A 19,953-nucleotide genomic window follows, 5' to 3' on the forward strand; every position below is an offset into this window, starting at 1 on the left:
GGAAAGCTCATTGAAAGCATTTATCAGCACTACATTTCGAGCTTGGCTTGACAGACACTTGCGAAGGTGTGTGCCCCTCCCTATGCCAGGCATATCTATGTGCCGGGGGCTGGCTCGCTTGCCCTTTCGCTCCGAGAGTGTTTTGTGCTGTGAAAACTAGACCAACTCGCATTTGCCTTAGCACCCACGGGGGCCACACAGCCCTAGTGATCGTTGGTAACTGATGTGCCACCTCCAGCTTTTTGTGCGCACTAAGGACCCAGTGGCGTGCTGCCATTCTTGCACATAAGTTGGAACATGTAACAGATGTGGGTCCACGCTTACACCTGCACGTGACACGTGGTGAAGTATCCTCGCAGCCGGAGCTTCAGGGATCATTATCGTCAGGTGTATCGGCTGAAAGTTCTTTGTCAGAGGTATCTTTCCATACAAATTCTTCATAAGTACCGCTAAAAGCGTTTGGTATCCTGCTTTTGTTAAGAGCAGGACCGACGAGCTCCTCGGAAACTGGTCAGTGTGTCCGTGATTCAACTGCAATGTAGGGCTGGAAAGGCCCTTTTCATCTGTCTGGTGGCAGTGTTTGTGCGCTTTCCTTTTCTCATCCAGTCATTTAAAAGCTCTCGATGTAGTGCCGATGCTTTCAGCAGTATGATTCTTTTCCTTTTAGAACCAGCCTAGTACTGCTTTCATGACCCCGAACCAGCAAACAAAACCAAATAAACCACACCTGCACAAACACAAAAAAAATCCATAGAGACCATTAACGACAATGCACAGCATTTCTGCAAAGCCTGGAAGCCATTAATAACTCGAGTGCATTATTAAAGGCTTAGATTATTCTTGCCACAAAAGCGAGAGCTGCAAGCAACGTATGTTACCATGTGTTTTGGAAGTAACAAATTTATTATTATTTTTTTATGCCACATCATGTGTGGACTTAAAAGATGTGCTACTCTTTCCTCAAGTTAACAACTTGAAAAAGTTCAATGCCATATGTAGAATTAAGAGATTTGCAAGTAGACTGTTATATGTGCGAAAATGTATGCGCAGCTTGTACAGAAAAGGAATGCTTCTGCAAAAACTGCTCAGCCTGATCTCAACTGGGCCCCATTTCCTTGCCATTCACTGGGCCACAGCACAAAAAAAGCTCACCGTAGGGCTAAAAAAAAAAAAAGGCCCTGTTACGTGTCAGCCATGGCGGCATCATGACTAAACCACAGTCGCTGAAAAAATTTTTCGGGTTTCATGGGATGCTGGAAAATATCTGAATTATCGAACATACCGAAAATTTTGTGAACTTGTAAAAAAAATTACTTTTCTGCGAAAAATTGGCTTTACTTATCACAAACTTCGCCGATCCCCATGTTTCGTTTATGTTGATGGTAGGGAATTATAGCATAGCGTGATCTGGTATTATGATTCACATTCGCGCACAACCCGTGTGCACACGCTAGCACGACCAGACACGGCGTGTGTGTCCGCTAGGAGGTGCATGCTGATTGCCTCGACGTGGAAGGTGTGCACACCGCCGTGAAGCATGCAACTTGCTCAGGGCTATCTTCACATGTGCAAGTGGACCGCGCTTAGCTCTAACCACTATAACAAGTTAAGACTAATGCGCACGCTGTGCGAAGCAGTGACATTCAGTCTCCACGGGTAATGATGCTCATGAAGTCTGCAAGATGAAACTCGTGGAAAAAGACGAGCTGGACGAGAGCCTCCGACCACCCCACATTTCATTATTCAGTGTGCTCCTTTTTTTTTGTGCACGTCATCCTGTTCCTTTATTTCAGCTAGCAGTGTCCTTTGTGTGACACTATAGACAAGCGTCAGGTTTGTAAACAAATTAGGCGCTGCAATCGGCAGCGACATGGGTGTAGGCAAAAATGCAGCGTGCCTACACAGCATCAAGCGACGCTGCCTTCGAAACCAGTTCGCATGTGCGAATATTCTGAAGCGTAAGCTTCGCTTGTGCGTAGAAATGGTTTGGCTTGTGCCTGGAGAGCAGTTGAGCCGTTTTCTAACCAATTGTTGCTAGAATTACCCGGCAAAGAGCTGCATTGGCTTCCTTCGCCGTAATCCCAACAGCGCCGCGGTTACGGTGGGTGACTGTATTGACTGCTTAAGTTAAACGAAAATGAGAAAGCGTAATGTGTAAGAAAACTAATTGTCAACACTGTTTAACTCTCGGGTGCTAGCAATATGCCCGACGATAGGAGGATGACGATTAATGACTCGAAGTGTTTTTCATACGACGACTGTTTTGGTGGACTTTTTGCTGCTGCAAGCACGTTCACTCAAATAACAATTACCGGCAACTAAATGAATTAAAAATCATATTTCTAGCTCTTTCTACCAGCAACCTAAATCATAGAATTTTATTGAATAAGAAGATGTCAGTCATTTAGTTAACTGTAATATTCGCCTAGTGCGCTGCCAACTTGTTTTATTCTGCTCTATCAAAAAAAGACGTTCAAAGGTCATTCACAGGTTAATATATACATGAAGGCCCGTCAGAATGCTCTCATTTTGTTCTCTTTGCTCTAAGGAGAGGTGCATGAGCGCAAATGCAATATTCTCCATGATCGCTTGCAGCGAAATTGTACGTGATCTGCAGAGCTTTTTAATATACTTGGAAAATTTTTATTAAAATCCGTGTCCTCTTATTCTGCTTATTTAGCATCCCTCATAGCTGATTCAAGTTTGGGACATTAAACTGCATGTAGATATCCTGCTTGATCAGAGCTAGATGTATGTGGGTATTTATTCGTTCTTCAGGTTCTAATCAATGACCTTCAAATAGAAAATTTATAATCTGAGAAATAACGCTGCGTGACTTTGCCAGGACCGGGATGTTTACTCACTTTCTAGGACTGGTGATGGAGAGTCACTTGAATGCTGAAACTCTCAAAAGTGAAAACAGAGAAAAGAAAAGTCTGGACCTGTTTTGGCAATGTCGCACTTGAGTGACCACTCAAGCTTGTAACTGCAGTTACCTTTGCAGCAGCTTCTATTTCCTTTTCTGTATGAACATATGCACGGGCAGTAGTACTGCAGGTGAATGGGATCTCGCAGTGCGGCTTCCTTGCGTTCGATTGAGATCATATATATACGCACACGGAATATTGTGTCTAAACTTCTTATGACTGGATAGTATATATACAACAAAGTGTCTACGAGCTGTAGGAGTTTGTTATTGCGCTATTCGTCATGCAGTTCCTTTAATACACTGTGCTTTGGATTATCAGCCACTCATTTCTTAGTTTTCCTGAGCTTTGGCAGATTGCACACTGCTATTTTCATTCTTGGCTTGGCTTATCGCAGTGTCCCAAGAACCTCTTGGCAGTGTGTCCGTAGCAAAAGGCGGCTTCTTTTTCTTGCAGAGTCAAGATGCGGACGGCAAGAGCCGTAAGAACATCCGCAAACTCATCTCTGACAAAAAGCTCACTCAAGAGACTAAGGCTGCTGCTCAAGCTGAAGAGGAGAGGAAGAAACGCATTTCAGAACGGCAGAAGCTGGTATGCTGCGCTGTTCCTCAGCTTTCGTTTTCCAGTTGATGCTTTTTTTTTTTTTTTTTTTTTTTTTTTTTTTTTTTTTTTAAAGGTGTTTGGTGAACACTCTTACTCCCACACAGTCATGAAGCCATGCTGGAATCGCAGGTATGTATTTCCTGGGAGAGTAGCTCTTTGTGGTTGCTACTGAATGTTGTCCGCTTACAGAACACTTGAGCAAACTTTAGTGCTTCTTAGGATGACGTGCTTCAGTGGGGGTCTGGTGTTGCTGTTATGTGAAGCAGTCACAGTGAATTGCCTCTAGACTTTCACCGTGGCCTTCGAATAGTTTTATCTGTATAATGGTGTGCTTTTAGTGGTTCCACACTGAGGGGAAAAGAAAAGAAACCTTGCGAGGGAACACCACTGGCCTTACTTCCAGGCCTGCTTTGAGTGAGGCCCAACCAGGATCTCTTGATTTTTCTTTCTTCTTGCGCGAAATGACAGGGCTGGGCAAAACAACACAGCGCATTTGTTTGGAAGTTGTTAAAAAACGTGTGAAGCGTGCGTGAAGTTTTACTGCTGTTCTCAAAATGGCATCAATAGTTTCAAGGTTGTTGTCTGCCCGATAGAATCTACATTGCTCATTATTTCAAGTGCTCGGTTGCTGTCCTATACTGGTATGTCACCAGCCTCATTGCCAGACTAGTAGGAGCTCCTTTGCTAATCCATGTCCTCTAAACTGCGCAGTACAATGAAGCCCTGGGAACTGGACCAAGCGAAGCCGAGTTGGCGGTGAAGCAACTGGTGCTCGAAATAGACCTCAAGACAAAGGAACCGCTCGTGCAGGTGGACGAAAACCTTGTCAAGTCCATGAAACCTCATCAGGTCAACGGTAATGCACCTTGCCTTATGCCACTTGAGAGCGAGCTCCATGTTCGCAAAAATGAGAGCGACTCGACGAAGCAGCGCGCCAAAGGCGACAGTCGCTTAGTGGGCAATCCCCATGCAAGCGAAAGCAACAGTGACGTGCACAGCGGCTTCAATATTTGTGGCACTCTGCAGTTACGCTCCCCCCGTAACCCCCGTAACTCTCCCGTAACCTGCTCTGCAGTTTCGCTCCCCCCGTAACACTCCCATAACCTGCTCTCTGTTCTCTTTGCAAAGTTTACAGGCTTACCTGTTGGCGAGGACAAAGGAAATATTTTCCTTATGGCAGCAATGTAGCTACAGCAGCGATGACCAATTCGATCCGCTTGCGAGGCAAGGACTGATAATGGATTCATGGGGCATGGCGTGCACTACCATGATGATTCTGTGCACTCCAGCTTAGTAAACACACCCATAAACTGTTTTTTGATCTTGTGAGATGGCAAACCATGCAAGTGGGCATATGCGCCGCGAGTGATATTGTACCTACAGCCGTAGCACAGCGACACTGGTAATCGAGCATCCGTGGTGCCTCAACTCGCATGCACCCACGGTGCGCTCTCTTAACCTGCTCCTAATGTTGAGCCCTCCGATACCGATGAGAAGATTGTTCCCTTTATTTAAATTTTGCGTCCACCCCACAGCTAATGCAAATCTCTCCGGCAGCGGTGCTGCAGCAGTGGGTGCTGCAGCAGACCCAGACGACGCACTTGTTGAGGCTAACACAGAAGGCCGGGGGGGAGCTATGTGACAAACTGGGAACCGAAAGTCTGATTAACTAATCGTGTGAACGCTGCTGGGCGAAGAGCGAAATTTTCTATTTCAGCGGGTGTGATTGACGATTCGAGCGACAGATGCATTTCTACTCGGAAGGCTTCGTGTGACGCTTAACACCGTTACGTTGTGTGCATTTTTGCATACATGGAGCCCAGCCTCCACAGTAACATATATTGATTTGTGTCGTAAGTACACCCAAGTCTTGGCCATAAATATATTTTTGTTTGTCCTCGCATTAAACATACTTTTCCTTTTTTTTTTTTTTTTTTTCCTTCTTCTGGCATGCATTTGTATGGAAAGCAGGCCACCAGGCGACGTTTTGGCATTGACAGGGTGCACACAGGCTCATTTCACAGTATGTTAAACAGGGAACACTTGCACATTGTTATACAATTCCGCGCTTTATACGATGTTTACGTTAAAGAAAATGTGTTGTTTCTGCATGTTGTGCCATTGTTCTTAATTTCATTAACTTTGTGCTGTGCTGAAATGATATTGAAGGCTAAGCACTTCTTGTATGCTATTCTAGTCCAATAGTGTGTGCTAGCTTTTGTTCTGTTCTTTAAATCTTTCCCCGAGTTTTTCATCACATGCGTGGACATATGAGCGTGGTGTTTGCATGAGTGGAATCTCATCTTATTGCAGGGGTCAAGTTCATGTACGACTGTGTAATTGAGTCATTGGAGATGTTGAAGAAGGACCCAGACAGAGGATCGGGCTGCATCCTGGCCCACTGCATGGGCCTTGGGAAAACATTTCAGGTGCTGCATTTTCTTTATGCTTGGATGTAGGCGCTAGTAGAGGTAGGAGTAGATAAGATATGGGTGTGATACTAGAGGCTGGTTCAAATTTCATTCTAAAAGGTGGAGAAAAGGCCTGCACATGCAATGCTTTTAGCTTCAAATATTGCCGTTCACTTTGAGCTTGGCTTTGAAAATTGCTTAGAGTTGCTTCAAGACATTCCTTTATCTATTTTATTAAACCTGTCTTCACCTAGATAGGTTCAATCTGAAACTGGTGTTTTTCACATGCGTGCACACACACATGGACATATCTGTCCTCCGGGTAAAGAAAGGAAGCTGTTTCACTCTAGGAGTCTGATGTAACTGCCAACTGCAAGCTTGCTCGTTTAGGAAAGTTACCGCCCCATTATAAGACCTTCGAGGTCACTTTGGCTGGTGGCAGAGGCAGCAGCATGAGACCATTTTCTTAGGAGGGACAGGTTGTGTCGGATGTAAAGCATTGTGTTATGGCATTCCGCCAAATTTTATGGACCACTAGGTGTTCCTTGTACTTCCTCAGCTCTCCTCAACTCTTCAGTATTTGCTAGCCTTTGATAGCCACCATATCTTGTGATGACAAATGCTGCAATAACACGCTGCTGTGCTCTCTTGCATTGTGCAGGTTATCTCGTTCCTTCACACCGTGATGAATCACGAGGTGGCTGGTCCTCTGCTTCGCACTGCCCTTGTGGTGTGCCCCTACAACACTGTCCTCAACTGGGCAAACGAGTTTGAACGGTGGATAGACGACAATGGCCTGAAGATGAAGGTGAAAATAGCTCTTGAATCGTTTCGCCATACTTTGTGTGATCAAGCATGGTCAGTATCTTGCCTTTGGGGAGACCATTTTGTCTAATTCTTGGCTTTCAATTAGGGGTGCGGGAATATGTAAAATTTCCAAATAGGAATCGAATACAAATGTGGGGGGAAAATGCCTTCGAACATCGATTGTCTAATCAGTGGTAATGTGGAAAATAGTAGTTATCGAATTGGCCGGAAAAAAAACGGTGGGAAAACAGTAATATTCATCTGCGCAATGTTTGCCGTCTTTTGAATTGGAAAGGCGTTTTTTTCCTTGATTTCAAGTGTTTCTATTTGTGCACATTGTCAGAAATTCCCTCTTTACAGAATAAAAGTGTATGTTACCATTTATAGACATCCAGTGGGCACAGCTCCTTTTTTTAGCTCTCGCAGAGTTGAGTCCGCATTTGCGTTGTCCTAAGCATGGAAGAGATCTGGTAACAAGTCCGGTTCGTAGAAGGTGATACCCAGCCAAAATCGTTTCCTTGGTTGTTTCCGGATGCTTTGCCCCCTTTACACCAGTGACATGTGGAAAAGCCATTGCGATTTCTTACAGCCTCCGCGTTTTTGCTCATGCTCCATCCACCAGACCTGGCCTGCTCGTATGCAAGCGAATAGTTGTAGTTATCAAAGGGTTCACCCCAATGCCTCAAAGGGATTGCGAACAAACCGCTGCATTTCTCCTTACGAAGTCATGTTTCTACGTGAACAAGCGCCTCGAATGTTGGCGTTGTTAGATGCTTAGCCCGTTTGCACCTAAGTAATGCAGGAAAGCAGCTGCGGCAGTGAGCGCCACTGGCTTTTCATGTCACTAGCACGAGTTAGCACATGTTCGGTTGATCGCAAAACATATTACACGACCACAATTTGTCGAAATTTCGAATGTAGTAACTAGGAACTCGTGTGCCAGAAGAAAAATAGTGTAACTCTAGGGAGATTATTTACTGCCCATAGTTTTGAGCTTATGAAATGGGAAATCGTATGAACATGGAATGTATCAAAGAGGTCCTGCTGTATTCACTAATTTTTGGGCATTCGAAAATACCGATTATACATATCTGTTTTTCGAATATGAATCGAACAGCAAACATATTTGATTCGTATTCAAAATTTCAAATATTTGCGTGCCCTTATTTTCGTTCTTCTTTCCTGCTAGATGTCCTTTTCTGATTTGACTTTTTGAACTGATTAAAAAAAATCTGTTATACTTTTGGTGGTTGCTTAGTGATCTCAGTGCGGTGTGCCTTTGACATCGGCTGCTGAGCCCGATTTAATGGGTTCGAATCCTGACTCATATCATTAGGGTTGTGTGATATCAGTGCATGTTCAAAAACCCCAGGTGGTCAAAATTAATCTGAAGCCCTTCGCTATAGTGGTGCCTCTCATAGGCCGTGTGACCTGTTGGAACATGGAAGTCCCACGCACCGTGGCATGTCATCTTACCAGTCGCTGTTCGTTAGAACCCAACGGGCTGCATACGTGCTAAATGGATTTTTATTCAGATACAATTGTTTCAGTAGCTTGGTCTAAAAAGGAATGTTGAAAGTAAAAAGAATTTGGATGAGCTTTAGGTGTGCATTGTGACGTGCACTTTCCAAGCACTGGCTGTTCGAAACACAGCTTCAGTGCTAGCTAGGCGTTTTGCCTTCCCTCGATTCCTTCAATTCATCAGTAATCGGGGCTAGAGTTGTGCGGATTGTCTTCGTTTTGTTAATGCCAGCATGGAGCTCATTTGTTCTCCGCATGTCTCAAGAGGGAAGGAATACAAACTTTCTGCTTCACTATTACATCAAACTTGTTTAATGCAATGTTTCATCTTTACAAACTTGGCCTGTAATAATTCATGCCGAGACAATTTATGGTTGTAGTTGGTTCAGACCAAGTTAAGGATTTTAGCTCACCTTTATTTTTTAATTGCATCCTGGAGCAGCTGCATTTGAATTATACTTTTGAGAAATTTAGGCTTTAGTGATTGTATGAAGCAGCATGCTGAAAAGTTGTGTTCTGTAATGTAACGCAGGTTTGCATTCGAAATTTGTAAAATGTGAATTGGCTACAGTTTAGTTGGGTTCCAGTATGATGAGTGCTTCAAAAATTTGCAGCAAAATGCAAGCTTCAGTTATTGAAATTTGTGAAAGCCATTGCCAGATATTTCCCCATTGCATGGCAGAGTTTCGTGCCCTCATTGCCTTTGCATCATCAGATACACTGTTGTCCCAGATTCTCATAATGTGACCATTACAAATACAGTATAGGGTAATTCTGTGCCAACTGGCCCAGACTGTGTGCTCGCTCATTTTCGATTTTGTTTTAAAATATTACGACCTATTGTATTATTGTGACCAGCATTATACTAGCGGGGTTTTGGTGAACAAATTTTTTCACCCCTGGTCGTCATCTGAGTTTTGCAAGCAGTTGTGAAACCTGGTCGCACAAAAATATTTGTAAAAAATGAACTTTCTGGCGCACATTTTTGAAACTTTTATCTTTACAAATAAAATGCTTTGTGCTTTCATGAGAAGTAAGTCATATTTTTGTTTAAGCATAAGCTACAGAAGGGCATACAAATAGATGAAACATTGAAGTTATTTATCCAATTTTATGTTCTCGCAGTAGTGATTTTAGTTATTTCGATAAATTATTCAGAAGGCAAAGAAGCCTATAAAAATATTCCTGCAATCAAACGACTCAGTATTTCTAGTAAAAATATGAAAGATAGTAAGTTGCACAGCACCAGCCAAAGACATTTATTTCTGAAAGCTTGATCAGAGTACTTTTTGTTTTAAGAAGATAATTTTGCAAATTGAGCTTCTGCATGCAACCACAGCGTTGCTCCATAGTTGCTGTTCACTGCACTGAACTTCCCTCCGGCTGCAAATATATGCCATCAGCTTCAGCAGCACAGATTTCCTAAAAGTATGGATGCAAAATAGAAAAAAAAAATCAGCCACGTGGCAATGGGTATCGTATACTCTACACGTTAACTGAAGGTGCAGATCAAGACTGCTGCAGACAAAGTCCTTATCAAGCAGCTGCGAGGAGAGCTATAAAGTTTTGTTACCTCCCTGACCTTGAGTCATCTCATTGGGGGACCAGAACCGGATGTCGCTACCATATTCAGTTGCAGCGTTTCTAAAAACGACGCTAACTCAAAATACGGACGCAGATGCAGCTTCTGGTCCGAGCTCAGGCATGCCGCAAAAACCCGCGTGTTATACGAGGTATAGTTTCGGGAAAGCAGAACCGTAAAAAAAAATATATTTTCTCCCGGCTATAATGCTAGTGAGGAAAGATCAGTAAAACTATTTATTTGCTCCACGTTTCGCGGTTGGCCCACAAGGCGTACGCACTTTCGTGTCCAACGCCACCTTGCACCAGGTGCCGAATGATGTCACGAACTTTCATGTGTCGGGGCTGGTTCACTCCCCTTCTCGCGCCGACACGTTAGATTGGAGAATTTCAAGCATATTGAAAAGATCAGCTCACATTTGCCCCAGCAATTGCGGAAGCCACATGGTTCTCAGTTTGTTGTAAAACCAGTACGTCGCTTCCAGCTTGGATGCGGGACAACAGCACATGAGCTGCCAGCTCGCATGCGCTGCACTCGCGGCTCCGCGTCTAGCACCACGTGCAAGCTTGCAGCATATGTGCCTAGGGAGTGTTCTCAGATCCAGGATTTTCGCGATTGTCGGCGTCTGGTGTATCGTTTGTTGAAACTTTCTCACACCTCTAAACGCGTTCACTATCCCGCATTTTTCGAAGGTGCAACCGACGCACTCGTTCGGAATGCTGGTCAAGTGTCCGCGATTTGGCTGTAGGGTGTGGCCAGCATGGCTGGAAACGTATGTCAGTGAGTGACCAACGCAACTTGCCAAGTGATCCTTTAGTTATCCTTACATCGTGCAGGTGGCAATCGACCTCCTTCCGGCCACGTGTGCATCGCAGGCACTGTGGTCGCAAGTCGCAGGGTCAGCGTGGTGATAAACGGTCAGCCGACACCACCGCTCCTCTGGCTGGAACCTTAATGCTGATAGTGCCGATTAATAGCGAGGCCGGAGCTGCAAATTTAGGATTAAATTTGTTCAGGTGCATACTTAATCTGATGCAGAAATATGACATGATAAAATCAGGGGAAAAAAACCCTGGTATTATTTGCAGGTTTTTACGGTACATGGTAGTGTTAGTCAATGTGAATAGTGTAGAGATGCCTTTCAGCCGGGAAATGCATTTTGTGACCTGAAGTAAAACACTTTATTGGAGAATTTTCTGGTCGGAGCAGTCGGAGTAAGGATGACTCCAAATAATGTCCAGTGTTGCATCTCAGCAAAATGGAGCCGGGCCTTATAGCAGGAAAATATAGAGCACCGCTCACTGCTGTTTACTTGTCTTCTTCACATTGGCTGTAGCGCTCTCTGCAGTCAGGAGCGAGCAAGGAGCAATGCCGGGTTTTAACTTAAGGATTCAACTTGCGGAATTATTTCGTTTAAAGCAACAGTTAATTAGATTAAACTTTTAGAATAATATCTATCATATTGTTACTGGGGCCACCTTGCTGTGCAATTGACAGGGGTAAGCTTTGTGCATAACAAGTTTATACGGTAAATCACCATTTGGGTCTTGAGTTGCGTTATTATTTTTTTTTTATCTGCCTCACATGGTCAAGGAGAACAATCTAATTGAATTCAAGAACTTTTATTGAACTGACAAAAATAAAGTATTTCTGTCTCTCTCATCGATTTCGGGCACTAATTTGAACTAAGAGATGCTTACCCGATTGCTATATGTAAACAGCCCTTGGTATTAAGACTCTGGAGCTTGTTACAGTAAAAGCTTGTTACTTCGATTCCATTAATTCAGAAATTTGAATAATTTGAACTCTGAGCTTGGTTCTGCCCAGTGCCTATGTGGCGTGAATGCTTAATTTAGATGCTGCATGTTGCATCATTTTGCATGCCTGCTTATTCTGGTGGGCTGCTAAAGGTATGCCTTGTCCAGGTATGACCTGTGCTGTGAGAGACTATCCAAATACCCTTATTCAAAACCCAAGTTAGTGTTTCATTTGCTCATGCACCTTTGACATGCACACAGCATGAGGTGCAAAAGTGAATGGGCGGCCTAATTTCCTAGCCCAGTTCGGCCTCTTATTTTCTGCTTTGCTTTTCTGAGCTTTGCGCCGCTTGACTGGCCAGCCTAACCCAGCTAAGCACCGGATGCTGATCGGTGTGTCACTAGCATTCCTGCCTACCTTCTAAGTCAGGAATGCAGAGATGGGTGCTCATAGACACCCATTCGTGAAGTGAGCAGCGTCACCATCACCTTTGGCATAACAGGCAGAGCTACAGTAAAGTGCAGAGCAAGGCAAACTGACAGTACTCTAGCAAAGCAAAGAATGAAACGCGGAGGTTAAAAGGTAGTGTGAGGAGGAAAGTGGAAGGAGAGCGTTTGGCAGTAGCGTGATTACAAGCTCTACAGCAGCGACCCACTTGGAGAGGGGGTCACAGTAGTGCAAGTGCTGATGTCTGGTCTCTGATAATGTCACCACTAGGGTGTGCACGACCATGTGGGAGCAATCACTTGCGCGAAATTGTACTAGCGGGCCTACGCTCGCTCTGAGATGGTGATAGAGTTGTGCGTCTCAAACGTGTACCCAACCGGGCTGCTTTGAGGCCATGAGCTGGGATGCATCAGCGACAGCCGCTTTGATGCGGGCCCCAACGTGAGCTTCATGCTGCCTTCCCTGATCGTCGATTGCCTCAGTATATTGATCAGTATTAGTGATTGTCTCATTACATTGCACAATCAAAACGCCGTAAGGGCCGTGCTAAAGTTTCGCATTAGAGAGGATAATAATTATTGATGAATTTTTTTCTTGCCTCTTCAGTGCCGCCGCCCATTTCCTTCGCTTTTGTCCACCTGGCTCCACTCTTTCAGTGTGCCAGAACTGCGCACTTGTCACACCTTTCGCTGTGTGTGGGGTAAAGACTCCTTACGCGAGACAGATTCGCTAACAAGGTGGAGCAGTTCTGCTTCAGTATTTTGTACAGTGTTTATGCAGTAAAGATCAGTGGTTATGTAGTAAAGGTGTTTATGCGGTGATAGAGTATCTTTCACGAAACAAATTTGCCATGATGTAAGCAGTTCTCTACGGTTCTTTTGGGGGTCAATCTCAAACTGCTGGGTTTTTTTTTTTTTTTTTTTTCCCCTTGAAGTTCAAATCAAGAAGCTTTTACTTCAGGTATGATTGCACAAGGCTGCTTTACTGAAGCTCATTGTGGAAGAGTTCTCTGCACAGCCCCGTATCAGCGCATTCTTTCGGGGCTCCAGTGACTTGTCAGCAACACTTTGTGAGCGTGTGCCTCTTCTATTTGCATGCTGCAGGTGTACGAGACATCTTCCATCAAGGTGAACTCAGTAAGGCTGGAAGTTCTAGAAAGGTGGCACAGGAAAGGTGGCGTGGCCATCATTGGCTACGACATGTTCCGTCGTCTGGTGAACATCACTGGAAGGGCAAAAAAGAGCATGCAGGAAAAGTTCAGGAAGATTCTCCTTGACCCAGGTATGCATCCCACGTTGTGCAGAAGGTCTCTGGTGCTTCGCACTGCAAGCATGCACAGGTATGGCCAGTATCCGTGGGAAGTTGAGTGTAAAAATAAGTTTGTTTGTTTTTTTTAGAGACTTTTGAATATATTACAATTTTACCACACCAGACATTAGTCATCTTGTTTTTGTTTTGTTTGTTTGTTTTTCTCAGAATAGTGCATGGTATTTGCAAACAAAACTGCACAGAAGTATATACCGCGCTGAAAAATGTGTTATGAATTTTGTGCAGCATTCAGTATACCGGTTTGTTTACACAGGTGGAAATTTTATATCCCTGCCGAATGCAGTAAACTTTAATTTGGCCTTCAAGGAACCAAAAAAAGGGCTAGAATTAATCAAAGGTTGCGATTATTGAACGGAACTGCAAAAACTGCCAGAAACCATTTGCAACACATTAATTTCATCTGCTGAACATCTGCATGACGGTTGTCTGAGTTTGAGACAAAGCCCAAGTAAGAGCGATGTTGTTTTCTTTTCCTGGCTTTGTCAAGTTCTTCGCCTTGCTCATGCCGTCGAGAACCTTAGAAAATTGCTGCAAAGTCGTTAAGGCCTCCGCTACCATTTTCACAGCGCGACACAGCAGCAGTGGTCCCATCTTCACAAAACAGCCCGATCATGTTTTGAGGATGCTTCAACGCACAGTTAACGCAATGTTGAAGCATTGCTTTACACGAAACGGGTAAGACTGCGCGTTACGAGCAGTTTCAGCATGGTGTAAGCAGCATGTGGATGCAAGCGAAGGATATATGCATCAGCATTAGAACAGCGTAACACCATCGCCAAAATAAAAACAGTAACGTACCAAGTACCATACTGAACAGTGCGACTGGTTGGTGCACGTCTGGTCACAGCCGCAGGATGGTGTGAATTGGGGAAAGCGAAACCAAAACTATATGTGACCGGGCATTACTTTATAAATGAGGATGTTTCAGTTGTCATTGCGCCTGTCGTCTCCCCAATTCCCCGTCTGATGCAAGCCCGCCCATGTTCGAATTGCGGGTCTGATGCAATACACTTACATGGGTGTCTGCTGAGACCATACTCCTGAGTGGAATTTTTCGATTTAACGGGATCGATTCAGCAATTTTTAACCCTTTCCCAAGACTAGAATATTCACCACTATTCGAATGTTGGAAAACTCCGAATGTCAGTTTTTCTAATCTAATTCGAATCGAATAACAAACATATTTGATTTGTGTTCAATATTTCAAATATTTGCACAGCCCTACTTTTTCCTTTTTCTTTTTTCATCACTGCTTTGAATTGCTTTGGCCTCAATGTTTGTGATTCTGAACTTTGATTCTTTCCTGGCATTCAGCGTGCTGTGACATCTCGTGAGCAACCAGGCCAGGTCGGCAGCTGGCAGTCATGTGTGCTTGCGAACATGCCACTGTGGCACTGGGAGCAAGCCGTGCCTCAATTTCTTCTCTTCTTGGTTGAGTCACAAAAGCTACCAAGTGCTGCACCATGTGCAGAGTGCGATGTAGCACTGCCTTGAAAATTGATACATTAGTAGATTAGTAAATTAGTACAATAGAATCTCGTTTGTACAAATCTCATGGGGTCGTGAAAAATATATCGCCAAAAGTGAGCAAAAAGTCTTGCCGCAATGTGGTTGATTAGCATTTTGAAGCACGTGCAGATGCTTTGGTTGCTGTCACCCTTGTGTGGAAAGCTTGCACGGGGGCTGTCTATTATTGGAGTATTATCTCTTGTGCTGTGGCTAGTATTTTTAGCTCTGTTTGCAACTGATTTGCAGCCAATTTAAATATTTAAATGCCCCCTCACATCCAATTCCCCCCTACACCTCCCTTGCCTTTTTTCTTGCGTCATTAAACATCTACAGGACCGAAGCTGGTGATTTGTGATGAAGGACACATATTGAAGAATGACAGCACTGGCCTGTCAAAGGCGATGAGCTTACTCAAAACTTGCCGGAGGATTGTCTTGACTGGGACCCCGTTGCAGAATAACCTCCAGGAATGTAAGTGGCACTATGTTTTTATTTTATTCTGCGTTTTGGTGCCTTATTATGAGGCTGTTGGCAAACCTGTAACATCCCTGTAATGTGCTGATAGCAATAATATGCATACTTGTCGGAGGCTGTTTCTTCAAGTTAATCCTGGTGTGGGTTAACTCTTGCTTGCCATGGGTAAATAGTGCTTTTTGGTTTTGTTTCTTCGTTATTCCTGCTTGAAAATTGTCAGTTAAGGGGGGGGGCTCAAAATGTAGGCTGGAGGGAGGCCTCGTGAGTGCTTTCTTGAGGTCGCATGCAGTGCACATGAGGCCTCCCTCCAGCGCATATTTTACTTCGCGGGGGAAAAGTCACCGAGTGCATTCGCGTCGCTGTGCTTGGTCCACTGCCTCCCACGATGTATTGGCTCTTCTGCGTGTCGAATTCGATTGCTATGTTAATCCAAGTCGCATCTAAAGTTTTCAGAGAGATGACACGGAAGTGGTGGCATCCACAGCTAAATACTGCTAATTGGTAGCACCTAGGAATCTAAAAAGACATGGGCCACCACACACAAAGGTTCAAGCACAAAAAGTAACCCACTGCGACTGTAATATAAGCCAACGCACAAATGAATCACAGCCCTAGACAGTCAATCTAAGCCGCTGAAGCAAAACCAAACAGGCAGCATCATGAGAGAGGGATGAATTTCAAAGGTCATGAACACAAAGCCAAACATTGCCATGGCTGTGGTTGCACTGGCATACTGACATCATGAACACATGGCGGAACGGGACGAAAAAGGGACAGACACCAAAAACTCTGGGCAGAAGGCAAGGCCAGCAATGCTGCCCAGGGTACTCACAAAACACATTCATATTGCAGGATTGCAGGAGTAGTGGCAATCGTCACTGTCCAGTGTATTTCTTGCCAGAGGCATCTTCATCTAGAAAATCGCTGGTAGCTCTGAATGCATTCAGTATTCTGCATGTTTAGTAGATATGAGCACATTCCTTTTAAGAAGGCTGGATGCTGCTCTTGCGATCCCAGCATCACGCAAAATGCACTTGTCCTGCTTTCGGTTGCAAGTGTCATCACAAGATCAGCATGGCGAAATAGTGTCGAAACCAATACCATCAAACAGTCAACTGCTGCCGCTACTAAAACTGCCGCATCCTCTTGCTGGAAGCCTTATGCTGGTAGCGCTAAATGATGATGAGAAAGCCGGAACTCTAAATTGAGGCTGAAAATCATACGCAATCTGTATGCAATACAACGTGAAAAGCTGATGTGCTAAAATTGGGAAAGCAACCTCGTGGTATGTGCAGGTTTTCAGTGTAATATTGGGGGCCACCAATGGCCCGTGCACAGTGGGCCCAGTGAGGAAAGAGGAGAGCATTTACGAGATTTTACCTGTCTACACAGGTTCTCATTATGCCTCAGGAGCTACTTTCTTGAGTGAAACAAGTTGACTGTAGCAGAACTTTAGGTGTCATAAGCAAAGAACCGATCGCAAGCGAACGTAAAAATGAAAACAGTTTGGCGTAAAGAGATCTAATAATCGTCCGAAAGGTATTTATGAAGTTTTATAACTGCCCATCGAAGTGATAACGTACGGGGTGGGTGTTTATTTCGGTTGAAGTTTCTTGATTTACGCATTAACTTTTGAATTTAGTTGGCATATTATTGATGTGTATGAGCAGTGTATGAGCACAATGAACCTTTGGTATACGTTGAAGGATGCCTTCGCTTACAGCCTTGTTCTTTCTTTTTTGTGTGTGCAGATCATTGTATGGTGAATTTTGTCAAGCCAGGTCTTCTTGGAACCAAGAATGAGTTCAGAAACCGCTTTGTGAACCCAATCGCCAATGGACAGTGCGCAGACTCCACCGTCCATGATGTAAAGCTCATGAAGAAGAGGGTTCACATCCTCCACCGACTACTGGACGGATGTGTGCAGGTGAGTTATGGCAATGCAAGATGTTCCCCGTGGGTGTGAGATATGTGGTTGTCATGGCTGCACTGTAAAGATGTATTCATAAGAGTTGAAAACGTTGTGGCTAGTCCACGGACTACTGGGTCGTCAGGTTAACGTGCGTCCAGAAGCCCCATCAGGCGTCAAGCATTTACAAGAAACAAATGCAGAGCATCCCTCTCCACCCTGGCTTGTTTGCATTGCTTGTACAGTACGGTCCACTGTTACAGGGAACGCGAGACTGCTTGGCTACTGCACTTTACAAAGCACTTCCAAGAGAGTTGGCGACAAACGATCACACAGAGTGCATGCACAGTATGCATGGCCGGCTGCTTTTTTTGAGCATACACATAGTGCTACTCATGCTTGCCTGTTGTTGGCCCACGTCTGTGAACTCTAAAAACGAGATGGTCGATGGAATTTTGACACCTGCAGTGCGAAGGTCATCAATGAGCTGCCCACTGCCTGACAGCTGCTCTACGACGCTGCTCGACAGCACAGAGGCAGGGCAACAACAATTATGATGCTGTCTGAGTATTCTCAATGACTGAGTAACACTGGTTGCTTGCTACAAAAAGACACAGCATATAGACGTAGCCACACCCACAACTGTTTGGTTCACTTGCGGTACTTGTCCTAATGCTGTTATCGCCGTGGGTTTCATGAAAGGGTGGTGGCATGAGAGCCTTTTCTCAGTTGAAATTAATGGTTAATCGATTGCAGCTACTGTTTTTAGCTGCTGCCATTAGTCTTATCTTCATTTTATTACCTCGAGCAAGAATTTTTAAACCATTGCACTCCTTCTAAATAATTTAAATAGTGGGTTGCATGATCAATTTTCGTGTAGTTTTTGGACTAAAGTCTCTTTAATTTGACCCCCGTTAATTCAGAACTTCAGATCATTTGTCCTAGGAGTGTCGTCCTGGGCGACGCCCATTTCAGTCTTATGTTGTCGGACGCTCGTTAATTCAGACATGGGTGTGCTCGCTCTGGTTAATTCTCATGGCGAGTCGTTAAGTACGACCCGCACTGCCTGCGATCACCACAATAGGCCTCCCTTCCTTGAACTTTTGTTGCATGATGTCCGTACACTTTGTGTACTCTGTGGCAGGTATAACAACGATCGGACATGCACCATTTCTGAAATAAAGCTCAGTTGCATAGGGTGTGTCCATCAGCCAGTCGTACTGCTTCGGCGCTGTTTGCCGTTTCCTTGCTCTTTTATTTTGGGATGGTATCACGTCGGTCTGACGCCTACGTATATCGCTTGCGTGCATCCACATTCTGCTTCCATTGCACAGATATTGTGCGCTGGTCATGTGCAGTTTCACCGCGTGATGCGCTTCGCTGCAGTGCTTATGTGCTCCAAGGTGCCCGTATATTTTTCAAGAGGGGGGAAATAAAAGAGGGGGGCTACTTTCGGTGGCAGATACAGTAGACTCCCTTTAAGACGAACTCCAAGGGACCATGAAAATTGTTCGTTTTATCAGAAGTTCGTCTAATCAGGAGTGATTCCAAAAATGATGTTTGAGCATGCAGAGCGTGTCCAAATACCTCGTATATGAGAACAAATGAATAAAATGGCCTTTCAGGAAAATAAACTGCAATACAAGCATTTATTGGACTAATGATTGTCTACTACACTTTGCAGTAGTAAGGCATCAGGCATTGTTGACTGCTACCCAGTCTGTTATATTTTTTTGTGTCTGTCGTGAAAGTCGACGGCCTGCTACAAAAGCAGACATCTCGCTTAACTTTTGAAGATACCCTTCATTGCCTTCACACTGTTAAAAAAACTGCACTAAAGTGTCTAGGCAGGCATCAGCTGCATCACAGGTAACTAGTGCAGATTCAGGCATAACATTCAAGCTGTCATCTTCAGCAGCAGTTTCCGATGGTAGGTCAAGCACTTCTTCAATCAGAGCGTCCAGTGTGTCAGCCCTACACGTTTCCACACTTTCGTCAATGCTGACATACGCACTGATGTCAATGAACACACCCTTACTGCTCAGCGCAGAAACAATGCTTCTATCCTCCAAGTTCGCAGTGTGGTCCTCATTCGTAGTATCGCAGTCATTCTGCACTGAGCAATCACTAAGCGCCACAAATCCTGCATGGCGGAAGGCGTTGGCAATAGTGGCTTGAGTAACCTGCTCCCAGGCGCTCGTCAGTAAGTGGACAGCACTTAACAGGTTAACTGTGTACTCCTTACTGCTCTCCATGCAAATCAGCATCCTTTGCAGCAGAGAGCGACGATAGTGCCTCTTCAAGCTACTTATTACTCCCTGGTCCATAGGCTACAGCTTCGCCGTTGTATTCGCTGGTAGAAACTCCAGTCGGATGGCATGAAGTCCGGCGACGTGGCCGTGTCCAGGACAGTTGTCAACAACAATGAGAACTTTTCTCTTGTCTCTGGAAGTGGCGATCCATCTCTTGAAGCCACTGCTCGAAAAGTGCCTGCGTCATCCACGCTTTTGAATTAGCCATGTACGGGACCGGCAGCATTTTTATGTTTTTAATTAAAGCAGCGTGGTGCTTTAGATTTGCCAATCACCAGCAACTTTAGTTTGTCAGTCCCAGTCATATTTGCGCCCATGAGGACCGTTACTCGAAGCTTGCTCCGTTTGCCCGCCACACAGTCAT

The 19,953-nt window shown here is 44.6% G+C and overlaps 1 protein-coding gene across 1 annotated transcript in view; it reads left to right on the forward strand.

Moving 5' to 3' along the window:
• Nucleotides 1–19,953, forward strand: part of LOC146191765 (uncharacterized) — a 103,823-nt gene that overhangs the window by 43,861 nt on the left and 40,009 nt on the right. Inside the window, exons 9-15 of the mRNA XM_084602276.1 lie at nt 3,384–3,518; nt 4,242–4,386; nt 5,844–5,959; nt 6,603–6,749; nt 13,160–13,337; nt 15,228–15,365; nt 17,120–17,295. Of these exons, the coding sequence (XP_084458402.1) occupies nt 3,384–3,518; nt 4,242–4,386; nt 5,844–5,959; nt 6,603–6,749; nt 13,160–13,337; nt 15,228–15,365; nt 17,120–17,295 (1,035 nt within the window). The remainder of the gene's footprint in view (nt 1–3,383; nt 3,519–4,241; nt 4,387–5,843; nt 5,960–6,602; nt 6,750–13,159; nt 13,338–15,227; nt 15,366–17,119; nt 17,296–19,953) is intronic.

Source organism: Amblyomma maculatum, chromosome 4 (genome assembly GCF_055883805.1).
Source record: "Amblyomma maculatum isolate TAMU_Amacu chromosome 4, ASM5588380v1, whole genome shotgun sequence".
NCBI lineage: Eukaryota > Metazoa > Arthropoda > Arachnida > Ixodida > Ixodidae > Amblyomma > Amblyomma maculatum.